The sequence below is a fragment of the Chenopodium album genome, chromosome 24, assembly GCF_948465745.1.
Source record: "Chenopodium album chromosome 24, dcCheAlbu1.1, whole genome shotgun sequence".
NCBI lineage: Eukaryota > Viridiplantae > Streptophyta > Magnoliopsida > Caryophyllales > Amaranthaceae > Chenopodium > Chenopodium album.
In genome coordinates this window covers 6994856-7017444 of record NC_137857.1, presented here as the reverse complement: position 1 = coordinate 7017444, position 22589 = coordinate 6994856, and the positions used below count along the sequence as shown (strand labels likewise).

Here is a 22589-nt window from a genome sequence, read left to right as displayed (position 1 = left end):
TAATTTCCTTTTTGGGAAATTCTCAATAGTAACACTATATTTCTTAATTTTCTCAATGGTAAATTGTGAAAATTTTTATTATCTTTGGTAAACTTTAATTAGATACAATTTTCAATGGTGACATTAATGAGAGAATTTAGCAAATGCTTAACCATGGTTAGTGTTTATTTTAAATAAAAACTAAAATTTCTAAAGTGCCCTTACTTAATACACTCAACTAATTAAATATTAAATTTTTTAACAATAAAATACTTTTATATATGATATTTTTTATATAAAAAAAAACCACTTCTTCTCTTCTCTAACCCGGACACCCCCTCCCCCACCAGCCTTGCTCCTCGGCCACCCTTTTCGTCGGCAGCCAACCTTTCACTCCAATTTAATCGATTGATCTCTAATATCCCGTGATGAAACTAAATTGAATTTGGGTCTTTTGAGGGGTCGAATGGTGGTTGCTTGATATCACTGCTGTTGCGGGTAACTACGTTGACTGGTTACAATTGGTGGTGGCCGTAATTGATTTGTGGAATATATGAGGGAATGCGAGGGCAAATGACTGTTCGGTGGAGTTGATTAATGGTGGTTTCGGACTGAATCAAAAGCAGGACTGCACAATTATAATGCGCTACTGGTGGATGCTGGGGCTGCGCGGAGTGTGTGGGTGAACAAGGTGGTGGTGCAAAGGGGCAGAAATAGGGGAGTGCAGGTGGTTGATTGTGTAGCAGAAGATATGCGGGCTACTGTAAAACTAGGGAAGAGAAAAATTTGGAGCTGATATTTTAGGATAGTGGGCTAGACGACGCCGGTACAGGGAATGGGTGACGGCATGGCGCCGATGATTGGGAGCCGACAGTGGAGGGGTAGGGCAAAGGGTGGTTGGGTTGTGGTGGGGGAGAAGGTGTTTTTTTTAATTAATTATTATAAAACTTAACCATGGTTAAGTTTATAATTGTACATAATGATATAAACATCATTAATATCACCATTGGATAATTATAACAAATTAGAGTTTACCAAGGATAATAAAAATTTTCACAATTTACCATAGAGAAAATTAAGAAATATAGTATTACCATTGAGAATTTCCCTTCCTTTTTTTTATACTAGATAACAATTTTATATTTTTATGTCTTAAATTCTATAATCTTGCTATTTTTTTTTTTTTTTTTTTTTTTTAACAATACGGTATATTTTAAGGGATAAAATTCTGGTTTTGTACTTAAATCGAACTGTTACATGTTTTTAATATTGAAATTTGGATTATTATTTTGTAAGCACATGTAATATCAGAAGTTAGATATTGAATCAAATACCAATTACTAAACTTAAATTTTATCATTATTTTTTTATTAGAGAAAAACTTATCTTAAAAGCATTATAATATCAATAACTAGAGAGTCCCAAGTTCATACAATCACTCCTTAAAAATCTATATAAACCCTTTACCTCAAGCTCAAAATTTACACAAATCAACCTTCAAACCCTTTTGCTTTATTGTTGTTTATTGTTAAGTAAACAAAACAAAAACCCTACAAAAACAATGAAGACAATTATAGTCATTAGTTTACTAGCTCTTTTCTTAGGAGGAACTTTTGCCCAAGAAGTGCAACCAGAGGTGTTCTTACACCCACACGGGCCACGCCTACTCCCACACCCTCACCCTCACCCACTCCCTCACCTTAAGCCACCTCACCATCGCCGCATGTTCCCTGGATGGAAGAGGGCATTGCCACCATTGGCTGATTTACCACCATTGCCTCCACTGCCTGCTGGCCGGCATCGATTGCAAGAATGAAGTCGGAAATTATCTGATTAATCAAGGTTCATTGAGTGATGAATGTTGTTCGTTACTCGAATACAACCCAAATCCCTTAGTCCAAAGTATTTACAACCAAGCATGCTCCGGTGGTGCTGCACCTTCGCCTAGTGCTTAAGAAAAAAAATTTAGTACTTAATAGTGTTATAGTAGTTTTATTAGTATTTTTTTTTTGTAATAATGCATCATTAGGAACTTTAGAATGAAATAAATGTGGTAATCACATATGTACTGGTTAGCAGTATAGTTTTGATATCATCATTAATAAAGTTTATTAATTCTTATGTTATTTTTCCATATAGCTTTTGAAGTTTTGTTTGTTTTTTTATTACCTTGTAATATTTTTTGTTACTACTTATTTGCGGTGTCTGGTTAGAAAACATTGCCATAAAATTAAATATTCAAGTTGTTAAAAAAAAACTCTCTATCATGGAGGTTCTCATTAAAAAAAAAAAAAAAATTAAATTTGGGTCCCACTGTTATTGATTTATTTACGAAAATACCATGATTTACCGTTTTGCCATTTGATAAACAAATTTTGTTTATCGAATTGATTAACTGGGACCTCAAAAAAAAAAAAGACAAAAAAATTAAATTGATCATATGATTTACAAATCACTCCGTACTTTCTAACTCAACCAACAAATTTTACAATGTAATTGTTTGAACCAAAAAATCAAATATAGAAATAAACTATTGTTGTGATCGATTGCATATATTAGCAGTCAAAAGTATATAAGTTTTTCCCGAGTTTTTTAAGAGAGCCACGTTGGATAAAAATTCTTAATGTGTAGGATTGTAAATTTTAGTTTTAGCCAGTTAAGTAATATATTTGTAATTTCTTTTAGAATTAAATAATTCAAATGTCATATAAGCAAAACTGGCAAATAAAATTTTAAAGTTTAAATTAAATAAATATAGTATATAATTGTTTTCGCAAATATATATATATATATATATATATATATATATATATATATATATATATATATATATATATATATATATATATATATATATATATATATATATATATATATATATATATATATATATAATCTTTTGAGTCTTTCGGGTTATGAAATTCATCTAAATATCTAAATGTTAAAAAAAAATGTACAAACAAAACGTGCATTGTATGAGCTTCATTACTTGTATTGAAATCTTAGGAATTATACGTAAAGTGTTGTTTGATAATATTTTATTTATTGAAATTCCTTTTTTTTCGTTAAAAAAAATAAAAAAAAAAATCATGTTTGGTTGAACCAACATTTGATAATAATTAGAAGTCCATGCACGGATACAAGAACTTTTTTTTTTTTTTTTATATTAATGATAAAAAGAATATTCTAGTCTAATTATACTAATATATCTCTAAAGCTAATATCTCAATTCAGAGTAATATTTGATAAGGGATAGAAATTCTTGTTTGGTACACAAAATAACAAACAAGTGTTATCTAGATATTACCATTACTTCGCCTGTAAAGTAATATCAGAGTTAGAGGTTGAATCAAACACCAACTCTTAAAAAATTTATCTCTTAATATATTATCAATTTTTAGAAATTAAAGTCCAAGTTAATTCAATCACTCCTAAAAAACTTATATAAACCCCCTTTATTGGCCTTATATAAACCTTCATACATCATACTCTTTATATTGAGAAAACAAAACCAAATCCAAAACCCTAAAAAAATAATGACTACTACGGCAGTTATATTCATTGCTTTACTAGCTCTTTTCTTTTTCTCTTAGGAGGATCCTTTGCCCATGAGGTACAACCGGAGGCGTTATGTTCCTACACCCGCGTCTATACCCTCTTCCTCATCCGCACCCTCGCCGTAAGCCACCTCACAACCGCTACATGTTCCTCGGATGGAAGAGGTCATTGCCACTATTGTTATTGCCTGCTGGCATTGGTTGCAAGAATGAAGTAGGGTTTATTATCATGCAGTTGTACTCGCTCGCATTATTTTTGTATAGGATTCATTATTTTTGTAATTTTGATATCATTAATAAAGTTAATTTACGGAAATTTTAGCTCGTACTGTATTATTTTTGCAAATTTCCTCTGCATCTATTTTTCTCTTACGACCTTTTTATGCGAATAATTCTTGATTAAGGCGGACTTTTATTAGGTGATACAATACAACAATTTGCGAACTTTTGTCTATTGTTACTTTAGAGTCCAAAAATTATTGTACATTCTGTTTGTTATCAATTTTCTTTCTAGTAATTAAAATTGATAGTCCGATAAGATTGAAGAGGGGTTTGTTTTTTTCAAGGATAATATTAGCCTTCCTATATATTAATATATATGCTATTGAGAATAACAATACAACTTTAGGATGAGTAGAATCGATCCTAGGATCCTTTCCTAATGCACACATGTATATTTACTAAATATTAGGGCCTGTTCAGTTCCAATCAGTTCAGTTCAACTCTTAATTTCCCTCTCTCATATTTTCAGCTCAATTCAGTTCAATTCAGTTCAGCTCCAATCAGTTCAGTTCAGCTTAGTTCAGTAAATATGAACAGGCCCTAAGCCCGGCCGCTTTTGTAATTGATATGAAGATATTAATACGGAATTTACACAACTGCAATCCTGCAAATAATGAGAATCAAATAGCCTCAATATCTCTAAAGCACTCACACAATCCTTAACAAAAATGTTCATCATCAAAAAAATTTTAATCAATCCACTTCACAAGATTCCAAAATGCCTTCATATATTCCCAATGTTCAAACAATCCATTTACTTATGACCAATATATCTAAAAGAAACATTATGATATGGCATGCATATATATCAAACACATCACAACCAATTGGTCGTTGGTGTAATTGGGACTACATATATACACTTGGTAGTGAAGACTTGTGTTCGATCCCCACAACAATAATTGGAAGGGACTATAACGTAACCACCTACAATTAATCTCAAATCCGAATTAGGCCTTGTTTGATTCACCTTAATTTTGCTGAACTGAACTTATTTTTACTGAACTTAATTTTACTGAACTGAAATTATTTTTACTGAAATTAAATTATTTTTACTGAACTGAAATTATTTTTACTGATTTTCTTTTATAATTTTTTCTTTAAGAAAACTGAATTTTACTGAACTGAACTTATTTTTACTGAACTGAAATTAATTTTACTGAACTGAAATTATTTTTACTTAATATTATTTTTTTTAAGGTGAAAAGAACATGGCCTTAGCCCAAAAGGTGAACCGGGTGAAACATATAAAAAAAATAACACATCACAATTGTAGAGAAAACTCTTTGAATGACATATATTTGTTTTTTTTTTCTTTTTTTTTTTTTTTTTGAAAAACGATTTAGTTTAAGTTGCTAATGTTTCAACTTAAGGTTTGTTTCGACATGATACAAATAATAGAAAATATTAAGCCACATAAATCATGAAACAATCGCCACAAATTAAAGTTAGTATGTAATCATGAATGTACAAGTGATTGGACTGTTTCATTTTAAAGAAACTTTTTATCTCCTCTTACCCTATACATTTATAGTGATTGTATGTGTTTGGTTTCCATTCTTTATTAATTCTTCAAAAAAAAAAAAATTAAAGATAAACCAATAAATTAATGCTAATATCTTAGAAATAAGTTTAAATTTTATTAAAATAATAAAGTATATAGTTTATATAAGATCTGAATGCTCCGTTGTAACATCTGTGGCTGGCCACATGGTGCGGCAGGGGTTACTTGTATGGTGTTATTTTAGGTGTTACTTGTATTTTGGGGTTACTTGTATGGGTGTTACTGGTTTTGTCAGGGGTTACTTATAGGTGTTACCTGTATTTTAGGGTTACTTGTATGGGTGTTACTGGTTTTGGTCAGGGGTCACTTGTAGGAGTTACTTGTATTATGGGGTTACTTGTATGAGTGTTACTGGTTTTGGTCAGTAGTTAGTGGTTACTTATAGGGTATTATTGGTTTGGTACGAGGTTTTGGTCTGGGGTTACTTGTAGGTGTTACTCAACCCATTCATGTAATCCATACAAGTAACCCCAGAATACAAGTAATCCTAGAAACAAGTAACCCAGAATACAAGTAATCCTGCCGCACCATGTGGCCTACCGCACTGAAAAAGCTCTGTTTTCTTAAATATATATCACATACAAATAAGTAAAATAAATTATTGTTTAACTCGTGCATTGCACGAGATTAACCTAGCAATTGTAAAAGGTACTCCGTATAAACTCTCGAGAACTATAAACTTGGATTACTTTCCAAAAAAATTAATAATAGAAAAATTAAAAAAAATAAATAAAAAAATAACTTGGAAAGATAGAAAGACAGAGTATTAATTGTTTTGATTTACACAAGAGTATAAATATTTGTTTACAAAAATATGATAGTAGTTGCCAAAACAAAAGGATAAACCCTAAAAAAACAGGCGGTGTGGGTGATCTCACTCATCTCGTTGGCAAACATGAAATTTATTTTTTATTTTAAATTTTTTTTTAATAAAAAAAATCGTGTTAAAAAAAAGGAAAGTTTACTTCAACTAGAATTTAGTCAAAAAAAAAATCTATAAATACCAACAAAGTCTTCCCTAATTCTCACTATCAATTCATATTTTGTCATACTCCCAACAAAAATTCTCTCTCTAAAATTCTCCTCAACCTAATCAGCAATGGCAGCGTCAACCTCTTGTTCATCTTCATCCAAGAAGATAATCCTTAAGAGTTCCGATGAAGAGACATTCAACGTCGATGAAAAGGCAGCAATGCTTTCTCAAACCGTCAAGAACATGATCGAGGACCTCGGCGAAAGCAACGATCCCATCCCCCTTCCCAATGTCACCTCTAACATTCTCGCTAAGGTTATCGAGTATTGTAACAAACACGCTAATGATGATAACTCCGAATCCGCAATACCTAATGATGATCTCAAGCACTGGGATAAGGACTTCCTCAATGTCGACCAAAACACCCTCTTTGATCTTATTCTTGTAAGAATTTTTCTTTATTTTTCTTATATTTTTTATTTTAGTTAGTTATATAATTTTATCATGCATGATTTAATAGATATCTTTTGGACGTAAGATATGACACATAATATGATAATATGATAGTTGTTACAATGTATAGTACCTTAATCTTTTATCCTTGTAATATAATCTAGTTAGTCTTTTTAATTTTATTTTTCGGCTTGAATTATTGTACAATAAATTAAAATTGGTTAAATTTCTTACGATTAAATTAAATCTGAATTATATGAGATATTATAGAATGATCGTGTTTGATGATGTGAAAATAGCTTGATTTTGTATGAAAATAGTCTGACTTGGTATGATGTATAATATGTACGTACCCATCTTTTTTGCTTAGATGTATCATGTATGAGTTGTTTGTTTGAATAAAGTGTTACGACTTATACATATTTACATAATGCATTGTGTTTATTTTTTAATATATATTTGTGTGGTCCATTGATCAACTATAACTAAAGTACGTAGTAATCATGTGTGATATGATGATGTTATGCAGGCTGCAAATTACATGGATATCAAGGGTTTGCTGGATTTAACTTGTCAATGTGTGGCCGATATGATCAAGGGGAAGACACCCGAGCAGCTAAGGAAGACCTTCAACATCAAGAATGATTACACACCCGAAGAAGAGGAAGAAGTTCGCAGGGAGAACCAGTGGGCTTTCGAGTAAAACGCAAGTAGCAATGGAAGCTATTAACAACAACTCCATCTAGCTACCAAATTCCAAAATTGTTTCTAATTAATTTAGTTACTCGCTAAATACATTTGTTTGCTTAATGTTTATTGTCTCATTGAAGAACTATCACTAAGAATATAGGGTGATTGTTATACTTGTTACAAGTGGCATGGGCTATAATCAGAATGACACTCAAAATTAAGAAAACGTTTAAGCGAGCTGTTACGGAAATTCTGGTTTTCAATGTTTTATATTGGATCTTTTATGACTTTTATTGAAGTGGGTGTTCAGTCATCTAATCTAATCTAATCTAATATATGTAAATAAAGTAGGCATTTTTCTAGAGTATTCGACACATCACATAAGCCAAGCTCTTATTTCAACCAATTAAAAAATAGATTCTATTTTATTCTACTATCAAAAAATTCACTTGCTACCCTAAATAGAATTGACGAATGATATTTAACAATTTAGAAAAAATATCCACTTATCATTTATCACTTATTCTAGTAAAAAATTAATCTAGTAAAAAATTATATATTATATTAACAATATTAACATATTTAATGATAAAAATTTATCACCAGCTTAAATTTAGCATTGTTTTTTTAATCTTATATAACCAATCTATTGTTGGGGTCGTTCATAACTGTGAACAGACCCATTTTATGAGAATCCCAATTAAGTGCCAACAATATGTACAAGTAAAGAAAAAGTTGGACATCATTAAATTCTTGGTTTAGAACTCAACGCGGACACAATTCATTATATTTTATTTTCGTATTATAGGATTCAATAACGTCAATTGCACTTAACTAATATCAACCGCTAATGCCACATTTTAAAAAAATATCTTTTTTATAGACAATAGTAATTTAATTAAATTATTATACACAAAGTCTTATATGTGGCTAGCCACACCGTATGGCAAAGGTTACTTCGTAGTATATTAGGGGTTACTCAGACAGCATTACAGGGGTTACTTGGTCAGTGTTATATGGATTAGTTTATCTTTTTTTATAAGTGGTCACACGGTGTAATTATCTTGAAATTTATGTATGAAAAAACCACCTTGTCAAAAAAAAAAAAAACCGTGCATCACACGGGCTTTCATCTTATTAAAAATAAAATTTAAACCAACGATAAAATCAAAGTTACCTTTAAGAAATTAAAGTTATGATGAAAATTATATAAGTTCGAATAATATTATTTTAGACAAACTCATATAAACTAAACATAACCATATTTTGTTTCAAAAAAAAAAAAACATAACCTTATTTTACTCAAAATCAAAGATCTTTTTTTTTTTTTTTTTTTTTTTTACAGGCACTAAGCAAAACCTAAGGTCATTCATTATCCCTGTTCCTAGCCTTTACTGCTAGTTCATGGGCCTTCCAAATGACCTGTCTAGAAACCTTAATAACATTACAAAACATAAAAGAACTACCCTTCTTTTTGATATCCTCAAGTAAATGCTGAAGGTGAGCTGGTCCCGAGGCCGTGGATCGCAGTAGTTGGATTGCCTTTTGACAGTCTGTCCTGATCAGGATTTCTGAGAAGTGTCTCGATTGGCACCAGTTCTGGACATGAAGGATGCCTAGCAATTCTGTATGCAGGGGGGATTCACACAGCACCGCCTCCTTACCATGCTCTATGATGTCGCCATCCGCCGATCGTCTATATGTCCAACCAATGCCACATCTAGGGAAACCCCTTCCACTCTTATCCTTCTTCCACGCCCCATCCACGTCGATGATCCTGTTAACAATCCCCGATTGCTGTTGACCCAATTCAACCACATTTACCCTGGTATTCACCCTGCTATTTTTATTCATTCTTTGCATCTTCTAGCTTACTAGTGGCTGCTTCAATACATATAGCTTCCCAACGCTTCATACTATCAACCAGCCTACTTGGGTCCATCTCCCCTTCTCGAAAGGTTGCATTATTTCTAAAGATCCACAGAGCCCATAATCCTGCAAAAAAAAAGAGTTAACTCTATCGCATCTCGGTCTATCATCCCTCAAGAGCATCTTCACCCATTCTTGAATCCATTGATCTATGGGAATTCCAAAACTCGCCCTGGAATTGAGACCTAGAGATGAAGCTGCCCACATCCTGGAGGCCAATCACAATCCCTGAAGAGATGCTCCCGTGATTCATTCACCTTCTTGCATAGGACACAGACGGGGTCAATTTTTACCCCTCTTCTCTCAAGGTTTTGCTTATCAGGTAGTGCATTGTTACAAATTCTCCAAACAAGCAGCTTGACTTTTGGCAAAGACGGAATAGCCCAAAATTTCCTCCAAAAGGTTGAACAATTTTCCAGTGGAGAATGTTTTTGGCTATCTGACAGTAACGTGCTGTATCCTGATTTTATCGTATACTCACCTGTCACTGTATGTTGCCAAGTAAGCTGGTCTTCCACATCATTCTCTGGGATGTGCATGCTTAGAACTGCCCTGGAGTCCCGGAAATCAAATAGCCTCCTTACTAAGCTCACATTCCAACTTCTCCCTGTTTGGCTAAATAGATGCTGAACAGTCTGGATGTTTTCCCTATCCGCTTGACCAATATTGTCCCTAACTGTCACCTTCTTCCCCTGCACCCACGCATCTTCAAAGCACCTGATTCTCGCTCCATTTCCCAGCTTCCAGGAAGTATGGCTCCTCATTTGCCGTGCCACACGAACAATTCCTTTGTATCTCCACAACCAGTGACCTTTCTCCTCTCCTTTTTCTGCTGCTTCCAAAGGGAGTTGTTCATATTTTGCCTTATACAGCATGCTGAGGAGATTAGTAGGATTCCTTTGGCAGCGCCAGGCATACTTGTACAAGAGAGCCCTATTGTAGAAGTTCATATTCCTAATTCCCAGTCCACCTTTCCCCCTTGGGAGCTCCAGTAACTGCTTGCTTCTCCAATGCATGGCCCCACACTTCCCTTTAGGTGCCCAAAAGAACCTCTTGAAAAGGGAGTCCAGGGTATCTGTGATTTTTTTCGGTACCAGAAAGATGGAGAAAACATGAGTAAACAGAGCAGAAAGTATACCATTTATGAGCACCAATCTTCCTGCCTGAGATAGAGATTTCGACGCCCAGGAAGAGAGTCTTGCAGTTGCCTTATCAATCATGAATTGGAAGTCCTTTGTCTTCGCCGAGGTGAAGGTCACTGGGCTTCCCAGATACATCCCTGCATCTGACTTCTCTGGAATTAGGAGGGCATTTTTGATGTTGAGCTTTCCTTCCTCTGAAAAGTTCGGGCTAAATATGATAGATGATTTCTTCAGATTGATTATTTCTCTCGAGACTCTACAGAACAGATCTAGAACTTTCTTGAAATGGTGACAGCTCGTGATATCTGCCTGGATAAAGAACAGAGCATCATTTGCAAAAAACAAGTGAGAGATAGGAATTGCTCTTCTAGCAATCTTGATGCCACTAATTTTCCTCTGCTTCTCCAGATCACGAATCATATGAGACAGTACTTCCATACATATGATGAAGAGATAGGGAGATAGGGGGTCTCCTTGTCTCAAGCCGCACTTGGGAGTGAACTTCTGAGATGGTTCACCATTCAGCAAAATTCTGTAGGAGACTGATGAAACACATTCCATCATCCATTGGACCCAGGTAGCCGGGAACCCCATCCCTTCCAGCGCTCGCTTCAAGAAATCCCATCGCACTCTATCATACGCTTTGTTCATGTCGATCTTTACTGTGGCCAAGGGTTGCTTGCCTTGCCTCTTCCGCTTGATGTGGGTCAAAAGCTCATGTGCAACCAGACTGGCGTCACCCATAAGTCGACCTGGAACAAAAGCATTCTGAAACGGGCCAATAACATCCTTCAACACCAACCGTAGCCTCAGGGTGAGGCATTTCGATATAATCTTGTATACCACATTGCAAAGACTGATAGGGGGAAAATCTCCCACGGATGATGGTCTGGTCACCTTCGGTATCAGTGCTATAAAGGTGTGATTCCACTCCCGTAGAATTTTCCCCTGGGCAAAGAAGCCTTGGATGCTAGCAATGACCCCACTCATCTCTTTCCAGAACTTATGGAATATCTCGCTAGGAACTCCATCTGGCCCTGGTGACTTTAACGCTGAGATAGAGAAAACCGCCTGGGAGATTTCCTTAGAGGAGAAGGGTTGCTGTAAAATAGCAATATGACTCTCACTCAGCCGCATCTCTTCCCACCCAAACTTGATGCTATTGAGGTCGCTCATCCACTCCCTAACATCCTGCTGGGATTCCACTTCGTGGGATCTAAATAAGTCCTCAAAGTACCTCACAAACTCCTTCTCAATGTCGCTTTTATTCGAGATCCAATTCCCCTCATTGTCTTTGATCATAAAGATCTCATTGAGCCTAGATCTTTGCTTCGTTGCTCTAAAGAAAAGCGAGGTGTTGGAGTCCCCCCAAGAGTGCCAAGCAAGTCGAGATCGTTGCCTCCAAAAAAGAAGCTTTGATTTAATGACCTCCTGCGTCTCCAGCCGATGCGCAATTTCCCTGTCTCTTGGCTTAGATGTCGAGAGTTCACCTCTTTCTTCGCTCTCCGGTGTGATGCTGCTGATCGCCTTTTGATTTTCCTCCACATCCTGACAGATTTCCTCCCAGTTGATTTTGTGATTCCTTTTAAAAGCTCTACACCAGTGAAAAGCAACCGACTTGACCCTCCCTAGTTTCCTTGCAACTGCAAACATTTGAGAGCCTTTCGCTGCTTTCGCCCATTCTTTTCTAATGTCTTCACATAATTCTTCATAAGCAAGACACCAGGTTTCGAATTTATATGGTCGGCTTTGTTTCTGACTCTGAGGTTTCACTTCCAAAAGGACTGGGGAGTGATCCGAGATAAGAATCGGGAAATTAAGGAGGATTGCATTTGGATAAAGATCCATCCATTCCCCTGTGCACAAAGCTTTGTCAATTCTCTCATAAATTGTTTCCGCTCCCTTTCTATTGTTACACCAATTAAAAGGCACTCCCATATAAGGCACATCAATCAGACTATTCGCAATCTTCCAAACCATGAAATCCGCCCATCCACTTATTAAATCACTCCCCCCTTTTTTATCTTCATATTTATCAACTTGGTTGAAATCCCCAATGATCAAGCACTGTGAATGTAATTTTGTGAATTCGTTTGTGAGATTATTCCAAACATCTAGCCTATCCGACACCGCCGGAGCACCATACAAGCAAACAAGGGACCAATCTTTATTCCACACATCAACTATATTACAGGAAATAAAATTGCAGGAAGTAGAAATGACTGAAATAGAAACTAGGGAGGAGCTGAGCATAGCTAATCCACCACTCAGTCCGTTGGCGTCAACGCCTACAAGATTATTAAAACCATAACCATTCAACAACCAATTCAAACCACTCAGATTGCATTTTGTTTCCATCAAGAATAGGACATGCGGCTTGAATTTGCGGACTAGCCATTGCAAAAAAGGAATTGTAGAGTTGTCCGCTGATCTTAATCCTCTACAATTCCAAGATAAAATCCTCATGGTCCCCTTGGGGGGGTCTTTTGGGCGCCCAACCCATGTTCCCAAACTGATCTGCCAAGGGTCAATTCAGTGAACACAAACTCAGAATTTGAAGGCTCAAAATTCAAGTCTGGAAGCGTTTCTCTTTGATGCTCAGTTCTTCTCTTCTTCGGACCCAGAAAACACGAGAAGTTCCCTGCTCTCTTATTCTTTTTCGGCTTGACTGCAGAAGTGCGCTTCCCATTCCCTTTCTTTTTCCCGCATCCATTAATCTTCTCCCATGCCTGGCCTGTTTTATGTAACATCCCTGCCAAGAATCCCTTCGATGCCCACAACTTCTTCCTCTGATATTTTTTGTTATTCTCTGAATTACTTGATGATGATGCCATAACTGAGTTTGTTGAAGGAGATTTAGACAATCGTTCTCACATAACCTTGTTGGTGATACGGATTTCTCCGCTTAAATCCTTGGAACTCGAATCTGCTTCTGATGGGTGAGGAGCTAAAGTGCCTGGGTAAATTTTTCTTTTTCGATGTTGGAGGGGCGAATTAGGTGAGGTGTTAGTGCTATGAAAGCTCTCCGAGTCAGAGGAGGAGTTTGACCCGAAAGAGGAGATCGAGAATATAGGCAGTGTGGAATTGGGGGTTTGAAAGTTGTCATCGTTGTTGGTGGGGTCGGAGTATTGGTGGTGGGTAAGGTTGTGAGTTGAGAGCAATCGTGGGTTGGAAAGTATGTGGGTTGGTATTAGTCGGTCAGTAGGACGGAGGCTGAAGGATTGGAATGAATCAGCTAACGGATCCAACCAGATTGGGTCATCATCAACGAGAATGGGCTCCTCTAAATTAGGCCCACAATTGTCTCCAAAATGATCCACCAACATCAGTGCATTATTATCAGGTGGGCTCATCTCAGTCAGGTGAGTATAATGGGCCTCAAAAACATAATTACCACTACCAAGATATGGGCTGGGCTGATTTGGGCTAGAAAGTGGATTATGTAATATTTTCCCTAATGGGCCCATATTTTCTATTTGAGAAGCAGAAAATCCAAAAGGATGTTCACCAAAGGAGCTATTCTTTTTCAAGGTAGGGAAAGAAAACTCACCTTCATAATCATCTAAATGATTGGTGATTTCCAAAGCTGGAGAAGCAATTATTCTCGACAAGTGGGTCCCAAGCTGCACGTGAGGCTTTGAATTAGGACTTCCCTCTGGACCACAAAACACCTCTTCTAGAATTTGCATGTCATTTTCAAAATCTTTCTGAGAGTTTGACTTTAGTAAAAGACTATCTTGCCCCTCGCCTTTTTTGCAATCCATGCAAGGGGCTGTCATTTTGAAGGTGGATGACCCATATCGCTGCCTCTTCGCGGTGGAGCTACTCGCCATCGATTTGTCTGAACCCTTGGAGCTTCCTGACCCTCCAGAATTCCCATTCGAACCTCCACTCGAACCATCTGAGCTATCCGAGTCATCAAACGAGCTAGAGTCATTAGTATCATCGCTTTCATCATCTCCTTTATCAGAATTTTCTTCACTGGACTCCTTCTCAAGTTCAAGTGGCTCTCCAAACTTCAAAATTGAAGTCGTATTTTTTGGGGTAGCTGGCAAACCCTTGATTTTGTTCGTATACATGGGCGACTCCTCATCATCATAAATCATGTTGTTATCACCATCGCACAATTTCCTCATCACCACCATGATTGCCGCTTCAGCCTTGTCAAGGGATTGTTTGCATGCCTTTGTTTTATGACCGATTCGCCCACACCTCCGACAAAATCGAAACACCTTCTCATACCTAAAAAAGATCCACACCAAATGCCCTTCCTCATACTCAAAATAACACCCTGGTGCTAGGGGCTTATCAACATTAATTCTGATCTTTGCCTTCAAGTGGGGACGTGCTATGTCTTCCTCATCTGGCATTTCAACAAGCAAAGGATGTCCTAGCCTCGATGCTATGCGCATCACAACTGCTGGTCTAACAAAGACAAACGACAGTCCTTCGAACCTAACCCATAGAGCTGTCTCTAGAATCTTAACAGATCTTAGAGAGGCGCCAAAGAACCAAGGTTTCAGCAGCAACAAAGCGCCCTCAAAGTTGATTTGATTTCTATTTATGAGATCTACACAGTCATCTCCATTGTCACAAAAGAAAAGAAATTGTTTTTTTTCCTACTTTTTCCACTACAATATTTTCTCTCTTCTCCCAAAGATTAACCCAATTTTGTATTTTATTTTCTGAGAATTCACGCGAGTCCATGAAATTGCCCATCACCGCATTATGGTAACGATGAGCGGAAGGTGAAATCATGGTCGAAGCTGGGGTAATTTTGGGAGATCTCCTAGAAAGGATGATTTTTGGTGTCTTAGGGTTTGAAGAATTTGGGTTGAGGGCCATATTTGTAAACAACTAAAGTTCAATTTGGAGGAGAGATTGTGTGCAGTAGGTAGATGGATAGATTGAGTGAATGTGGGGTGGTGGTGGGGTTTAATAGCCAGGCATGCAAAGGAATTATGGTTGGAACAGTTCTTCTAGTAGCTAGTGAGTAAGCATTTTACACTTCCACTTGTTACAGCTAGGCTAGTGCATTGATTATAAGATAAGGAAGGTGGATTTCCTTCTGCAAACAAAGACTTTCATGCTAGAACGGTAGCTCAATTTGTCTTGATTGGCTAAAATCCGCCAGTGGGCGGTTGAGAGGGGCAAGCCCCAATTTCCTCCAATTTAGGAGAGAGAAGCTCTCATTTTTTGTGAGAGAAAGTTTTTTTTTTTTTTTTTTTGACTTTATTCGTCCAAAGATCCTTGTTAAAAACCAATTTTTTGTTTTTTTTTTTTTAAAAAAAATTAAAAAAAGAAAGAAAAGAGAAAAGATTGGGGGTTAGTTTGGTCATTTGGGAAATTTCTATCATAGAGAAGTATACCCTAAAACAGCATAATCGTCTTCCTCCTTTAGCTCTTCTTCCTCACCTCCCCAAATCCCCAAAACCCACAAACCTACGATCTTTCTCCCTCTTTCGCTGCTTATTTTCTTCGACAAATTAGGGTTAGGGTTTTCCAATTTGAGTGACAGAATATGGGGAAAGAGATTCAGAAGCAACCTCAGCCTCAGCAACAGCAACAACAGCCTGCGACGTCGTACACTGTTGAACAGCTTGTTGCTCTCAATCCTTACAATCCTGACATCCTTCCTGATCTAGAAAATTACGTCAATGAGCAGGTTTTTGATTTTTTAATTTGTAATTTTTACAGTTTTATTGTTGATTAGTAGCGAATTTTAATTTATTGATACTGTAATTCTTGATTCGTTTGAATTTCTTGATTTTGGAAATTTAAGGAGGGTATTGTTTAATTGTGTTTGTTTTAATCAAAGGGTTATTTATGTGGAGCTAATTTTGTTTAAGTTATTACAATTTCAGTTTCTGTTGTGTAGTAAATAGAATGATTAATGGAAACAAAGACTTAAATTTACGGATTTAGTGAATTTAGAATTGAAGTATGTATATTGTACCTTGGAACAATTTGTCTTATTGGGTTGTTTTGAAGATAACTAATTTTGTGAAATTAGAATTGAAGTATGTATATTGTACCTTGGCACAATTTATCTTATTGGGTTGTCTTGAAGGGTTCTCATCGAATTTCACTGTCGGGCATGTTGTAATTTTATTTGTTGATACGTTGCTCGAAATCTGTTTAGCAACTTGATACTAAGTGAAAAGATAAAACCTTTGATGAGAATTAGACTAAAGATGCTAACTAAGCCTTAAAATTACTTGAACATGTACATTGTGTATTGTTTAAATTCTGTTGTTTCCCTGCATTTATCAGGTTATGACTGGATCATACAGTCTTGATGCAAATCTTTGTCTTCTTCGGCTCTACCAGGTATAGTCTATTGAATCTTATAGCCTCATAATTTAGTCGGTGAAAAGAATGGTGTCGATTTGATGACTAGATCATTGATATGGATGCAAAGATTGTAATAATTTGTTTTCTTCTCTTAGTGCCTGATTTTATGTTCTCTGTGTAGTTTGAACCGGAAAGGATGAGCATCCAGATTATTGCTCGCATTTTGATCAAGGTCTTAAATGCTACATTGCCTTCTTCCATTTTGCAATGCTTTTCAAGATGAGGCTTTCTGTGATAATATATGGCTTTCTTTTGTTGAAATCATCTTTTGCTTGTTTGTTCTACACAGGCACTCATGGCAATGCCGGCTTCTGATTTTAGCCTTTGCCTCTTTTTGATTCCTGAACGTGTGGTATGAGTTCCTCATCCCTTATCTTTCTAATGTGATTATAATGCACGTATATTTTGTTACACCTATGCCCTACTAAATAAGAATGCTTTAATTCCATGATTAAAATTCTTTCTTGTGATTCCGTGTGTGTTGTTGGCTTGTTGCTAACAAATTCGGAGTACATATTGTGGTCCATTTGAAATGAAGTAGCATGGGCTTTTGAGTTATGACATATAATTCATGACTGAATTGTGTGCTGATTAGAATAATGGGAACTGAATAAGCAAATTAAAAGTTAATATCAGTATTATTAGTTGCTTGATACATTAGGACTCAAGCAAATATTTAATTTGTTTTAATGTTGATATTGTTATTCTACAAACAATAAAGGATTCACGCAGCTCTTGTAATATAATCTGAGTTATTGAGTAGTCCTATCCATACTGCTAAGTACAAACCTAGAGTGGCATAGAAGATTTTGGCGCTTGGACTGTTTCAGGTTGTTACCATCTTGATATGCTGGAGTCTCAATTGTCAGAATAAGGGGTGGGGTTTGTCTCATTGTGGATCAGAGCTTTATTTATTTTGTAATATTGTAATACCAACAGTAGTATAGATAATTAGATATGGCGAAACGAGAAAAATTTTCTTATGGGTTAGGAGTTACTAAACACATATAATAACAAAACCAAATAACATAATCCAAAAGACAAATTACAACCAAAAATTTGGGTGAGCACATGTTAGAATTTTTTAAAAAGTATTATAAAACAACAAAATCATTGCTGGGCACAATTGAACCAATGACCTTTTAACTAATATTTAGATTAAAAGAAATCTGATCATAACTTTCTTGATCCATTATGGGTTCAATTGAATCCATCAATCAATTAAAGACTTACACTTTAGATAGCAAATAAGGAAGGAAAGGAAAGGGAGGGAAATAGGAGGAAGGGAAGGGGAAAAGGGGGGGGGGGGGAGGTGAACTCCATTTTCTTTCAAATCTCTCCAAATTTAGAGGGATTATGCTTATTAAAGATATGGGGAAAATGGATCTCTCCCTCTCCTTTCCCTTCCTTACCTCAATCTTTTACCCAAACAAGAGAGTTTGTCCCCCTCCCTTTCTCTTCCCTTCTTTTCCTTTCATTTCCTTCTATCCAAACAGAGTGTTAATCCCATAAGTAGTGTCGGTTACATGAGCCAAAAGTGATTATTCCATATAAACATCCACCAAAATCTTCCTCCTCCATCCCTTACAATTAAATACCTCATTCTCATGCAAATACATTTTCTTCATATCCTTACTAACTCCTTCCAACCAAGTCATTTTTGGTCTCCCTTTACCTCAATTAAGCTTTCCATGATCCCACTCTACGTAGTTCGTACCGGTGCACCTTGAGGTCTCCGTCTTACATGCCCATACCAACGCAGACGATTTTCCCTTAATTTCTGCAATGCCTGCAACCCCCACTTTCTAGCGAATAACTTCATTTCTGATTCTATCTCTTAGAGTGTTCCCACACATCCATCTTAACGTGGCATTTCCATAACCACTATATTTTTAATGTGCTTCTTCTTAGAAGCTCAACATTCTATACCATAATACAACACTGGCATTATGGCAGTCATAGATTTTCCCCTTCAACTGTAAAGGAATGCTTCGGTCACATTACACTTCCATGGCCACTCTCCATTTAAGCCACCCTGACTTATTCTTGTGGGCCACTCTTCAACTAAATTCACACTGGATCCAAAATACTGTCTCATGCAGAGCTTTTGGCCTTTTGGGAGGTCCAAGCTATCTACTGTAACTCCTGTCCAGACTGTAGGCTAGCATTTTTTTTTTTTTGTACTAAATTACTGTTGAAGAGTGTGTATTCCTCTTGTATTTTGACCATTTGCTTTAATATTGTTGTTGACGAAATTTTTATGTTTCTTGTGGAAATTTTACCAGCAAATGGAAGAGCAGTTCAAGACATTGATTGTTCTCTCTCACTATCTGGAGGTATAGTTGATGCATTTACTTGGAAACATGGGTAGAATGCATGGGATATGATACCTGATGGTTTCTTTACTTGCAGACTGCTAGATTTCGTCAATTTTGGGAAGAAGCATCCAAGAGTCGCCACATTCTTGAAGCGGTTCCAGGTAAATAGTCTCCGCAGCTAATTAGTAGGGGTTCTTTTTTATTATTATTATTTTTTATTTTATGTTTTGGGGATGTTTAGAGGATTTATTGAAGAGGTTTTGTGTTATTGTGAGGCTTTGAGCTTCCCACTAGTAGTGGATTTAGGAAGGGGGGGGGGGGGGGTGGGGCGTTGTGTCAGTTTCAAACATTTAGCTGATATATGATTGGGTAAGCATGGATATGATTAGTGATCTGGTAGGTGCATTATCAGGACATCTTTCTTTCAAAGAAGAAAGGCCAAATCCAAACTTGCACGGAAGAGATAGCTGTCATACACTGGCAAATAATGTGTGGATTATTGAGAAGAGAGGGGTTTGTAATGTTACCTCAGGCTGCTTGATGTGAAGGGGAAGTGGGGAACCGACTTGTTGGAAGGAAGTGAGCAAGCTCCACCATTATAATCTGTATGACTGTATGTACTGATCTTTGGCTCTGTGTTTAGGATGTCATAGAAACTTAGCTTAAGAGTGGATTTCCTTAGATTAGCTCTTATGCACTTCTGAAAAATTTTGATTCACTCAGCCTACCTAGTACTACCTAGATGCATTTGGTGTGAATGTTTACCTTTCATATATAAGGATGACAAAAGAAAGGCAGTTATGACATTACTACGTGTAGCATCTTTTTGTGGATTAGAATTTTGTGTATGCCACTGAGATAATGGGTTTGGCCAAACCAGATACTAGATCAGGAAAAATCCAGATATCTGAAATTTCAGGTCAGATAACCTGAATATCCGATTGGAAAAACTCAATGACTTTTGTTGGATGTTACTATTAATTTTCTAGACTTTGCTTATCACTTATGTTTTTCAACTTCAATGAATACCAAATATAACAAAAACCTTACTTTATACATTTAAAAAATCCAAGTTAAAAGAATAAGTATAATAATTCATTAATATATGGAGTACAAAAGGCATTAACAGCAAATTTTAGTAAACTTCAATTAGTCTGGTTAAATGTGTAATGTGCAAGGTTGTTAGTGGGGCTTTGCAATGCTAGGATATTACTTTTGGTATTTTCTCGGATATCTGAAAATTTTCAAATACGATATGAATCCGATCCGAAATATCCAAAACATGTAAAACAGGATCAGATTTCCTAAATTTCGGATCGGATTAATCGAATCATAAATCGGATCAGATTTCTTTGCTCATACATATTATCACATATATGTAATACACAGAAGAAAAGGAATGACTATTATCTTCCTTCAGAAATTATGTATTAGCATCTTTGTGATTGGGAGAGCCTAGCCTCTCGAATGCTAGTTGTTTACATTTGTTACTTTTCAATTCAAATTACCTTGTCCCAGTTTCCTCTAAATTTCTCTTCTGCAGTCTTATTTTCTCCATTTCCAGCCTCCTTTCTAATCTTCTTTGAAAACAAATCCATTGTCTATCCTTACATATTTTACGCTCATGGGGTCCTAGCAGTAGGGCATCATAGCAGTTGATTGGGATTGAAAAGCAAACTCTAATTTTCTGTAAGGACCTCAAACCTTAGCCAGTGGGCTATTAGCTTTTGGGTATTTTTTTGTATACTACTATTGTTTTTCGCCTTCCCCTTTCCTTACAAGGTTGCTGATGATCATGTTATTGCAGGTTTTGAGGAAGCAGTTCAGTCCTATGCAGTTCATATTCTCTCACTAACTTGTCAACGAGTGCCAAGAACTGTGCTTGCTGAGGTATGCATTCAGTTTCTTGCACTATCAATGTAAAATGAATCACTTATCATGATGAAGTGTTTTGCACACTGGCAAATCAGCCCGGAATTTATATGAATGTAAATGTGCAACCATCAGCCAATGCTTTCAAGCTTTTTTTAGCAAGTTACAGTTGATGCCATTAATCTTGGTTTTCTACTTGTAATTATACAGGCTATTAACATTGAAGGTCTCGCCCTTGACAAATTCCTGGAGCAACAAGTGACAGAACATGGGTGGCTTCTTGAAAAGAGCTCCGGAAAGGGCCAAATCATTATTCTCCCCCGCAACGAATTCAACCATCCAGAGTTGAAGAAAAATACAGCAGATAGCATACAGCTGGAGCACATCACTCGCATCTTCCCTATTCTTGGTTGACCTCTAAATGTTGTACTCCCTTTGGTTGAGAGTATTTGAGAATGGATGACCATTTTTGTTACCTGGGAATGGTCTGAATACAGTTTTTGTTTTTACCATCAAAAGTTTCTGAATACTTAATGTACTGAAAAATGGTCTCAAATTTCGAGTTAAATCACTTCTCTTAAGTTGTTACACCATATGCATTCGATCAGCTTTTGGTGTAGAGTCAATCAGCTTCTGTTTTCTGAGATTAAGAATTGAACTTATTTGAGACCTGAAACCCCTGCGTCTAGGATAGAGTTGAAAGTTATGCCAGTTGCTTATTGATTTATAAGATTTTACGAACAAATCTCTTAACGTATTTAAAAATGAGTTAGTTTTTACTCTGTTGAGATACATACATAGCTTGTGAGTTTGTCGTCTGATATTCATTGAGGATTCAGGGCTCTGATTTTGGCTGTTTTGAATCATAAGTAGCTGTGTGCTTGCTTCCCAGCATTATTTATTTTCTATAAGCCAACACAAGTTTTTGTTTTTTAAATTTTATCTGGAAAATCGTAAACCAAAACTAGATATATAAACTAAACATCAAAATTATGGATTTTTCAATGTTGTGTACGTGTGTTGTTATTGGGTTTAGAAATGTTAAAAACTTACGACACAATTAGATTCGACTCTACAGATAACCTGAAGCCATGGTACAATCAGTCCGCTTAGGAAGAGATTTCTTACCAGCCCTACCATGTCAATCCACATGGATTGAAGCTTTATACTCTTTGATTTTAAACTTGTGGCAAATCTAGTTAATAACAATATCAACACAAATCACCATTAATGTCGTGGTATAGGTATTTGTGATACTTTCTTTTTAGTCGGCCAAAGCTAATGAGCAAAAATACAAGGCTACCATTGAGAATCTCCTTCAACATTTACTAACGAACACCAAAATACCTCCCATATATACACGCTTTGTTAAGTAAGCAAACAAAATTAGGATAAAGGAGTGCAATGCTACACTCAAAACTCAAATGTTAAAAGAAGATGCCTAAGAGAGCATTTTTGAAGACATTCTATAATCAT

At 36.1% G+C, this 22589-nt stretch overlaps 2 protein-coding genes across 2 annotated transcripts; both read left to right on the top strand.

The window, feature by feature from the left end:
- The first annotated feature begins 6481 nt into the window (after positions 1 to 6481).
- LOC145611493 (SKP1-like protein 1A) lies at positions 6482 to 7511 on the top strand. The gene is made up of 2 exons (XM_081666825.1): positions 6482 to 6799; positions 7338 to 7511. Exons 1-2 carry the CDS (start codon positions 6482 to 6484, stop codon positions 7509 to 7511), a joined length of 492 nt encoding a protein of 163 aa, XP_081522951.1.
- An 8389-nt stretch (positions 7512 to 15900) lies between these two features.
- LOC145611527 (eukaryotic translation initiation factor 3 subunit K-like) lies at positions 15901 to 21703 on the top strand. The gene is made up of 8 exons (XM_081666867.1): positions 15901 to 16234; positions 16843 to 16899; positions 17045 to 17095; positions 17213 to 17275; positions 19209 to 19259; positions 19336 to 19402; positions 21049 to 21131; positions 21324 to 21703. Exons 1-8 carry the CDS (start codon positions 16091 to 16093, stop codon positions 21525 to 21527), a joined length of 720 nt encoding a protein of 239 aa, XP_081522993.1. The 5' UTR covers positions 15901 to 16090; the 3' UTR covers positions 21528 to 21703.
- Positions 21704 to 22589: the final 886 nt, after the last annotated feature.

What these genes read in the sequence shown, in the direction of transcription:
- LOC145611493 (XM_081666825.1), top strand. Translation starts at nt 6,482, where the DNA reads ATGGCAGCGTCAACCTCTTGTTCATCTTCATCCAAGAAGATAATCCTT. An exon ending in CCCTCTTTGATCTTATTCTT is followed by an intron (nt 6,800 to 7,337) that starts GTAAGAATTTTT and finishes GATGTTATGCAG; the next exon opens with GCTGCAAATTACATGGATAT.
- LOC145611527 (XM_081666867.1), top strand. Translation starts at nt 16,091, where the DNA reads ATGGGGAAAGAGATTCAGAAGCAACCTCAGCCTCAGCAACAGCAACAA. An exon ending in TTGCTCGCATTTTGATCAAG is followed by an intron (nt 17,096 to 17,212) that starts GTCTTAAATGCT and finishes TGTTCTACACAG; the next exon opens with GCACTCATGGCAATGCCGGC. An exon ending in CATTCTTGAAGCGGTTCCAG is followed by an intron (nt 19,403 to 21,048) that starts GTAAATAGTCTC and finishes ATGTTATTGCAG; the next exon opens with GTTTTGAGGAAGCAGTTCAG.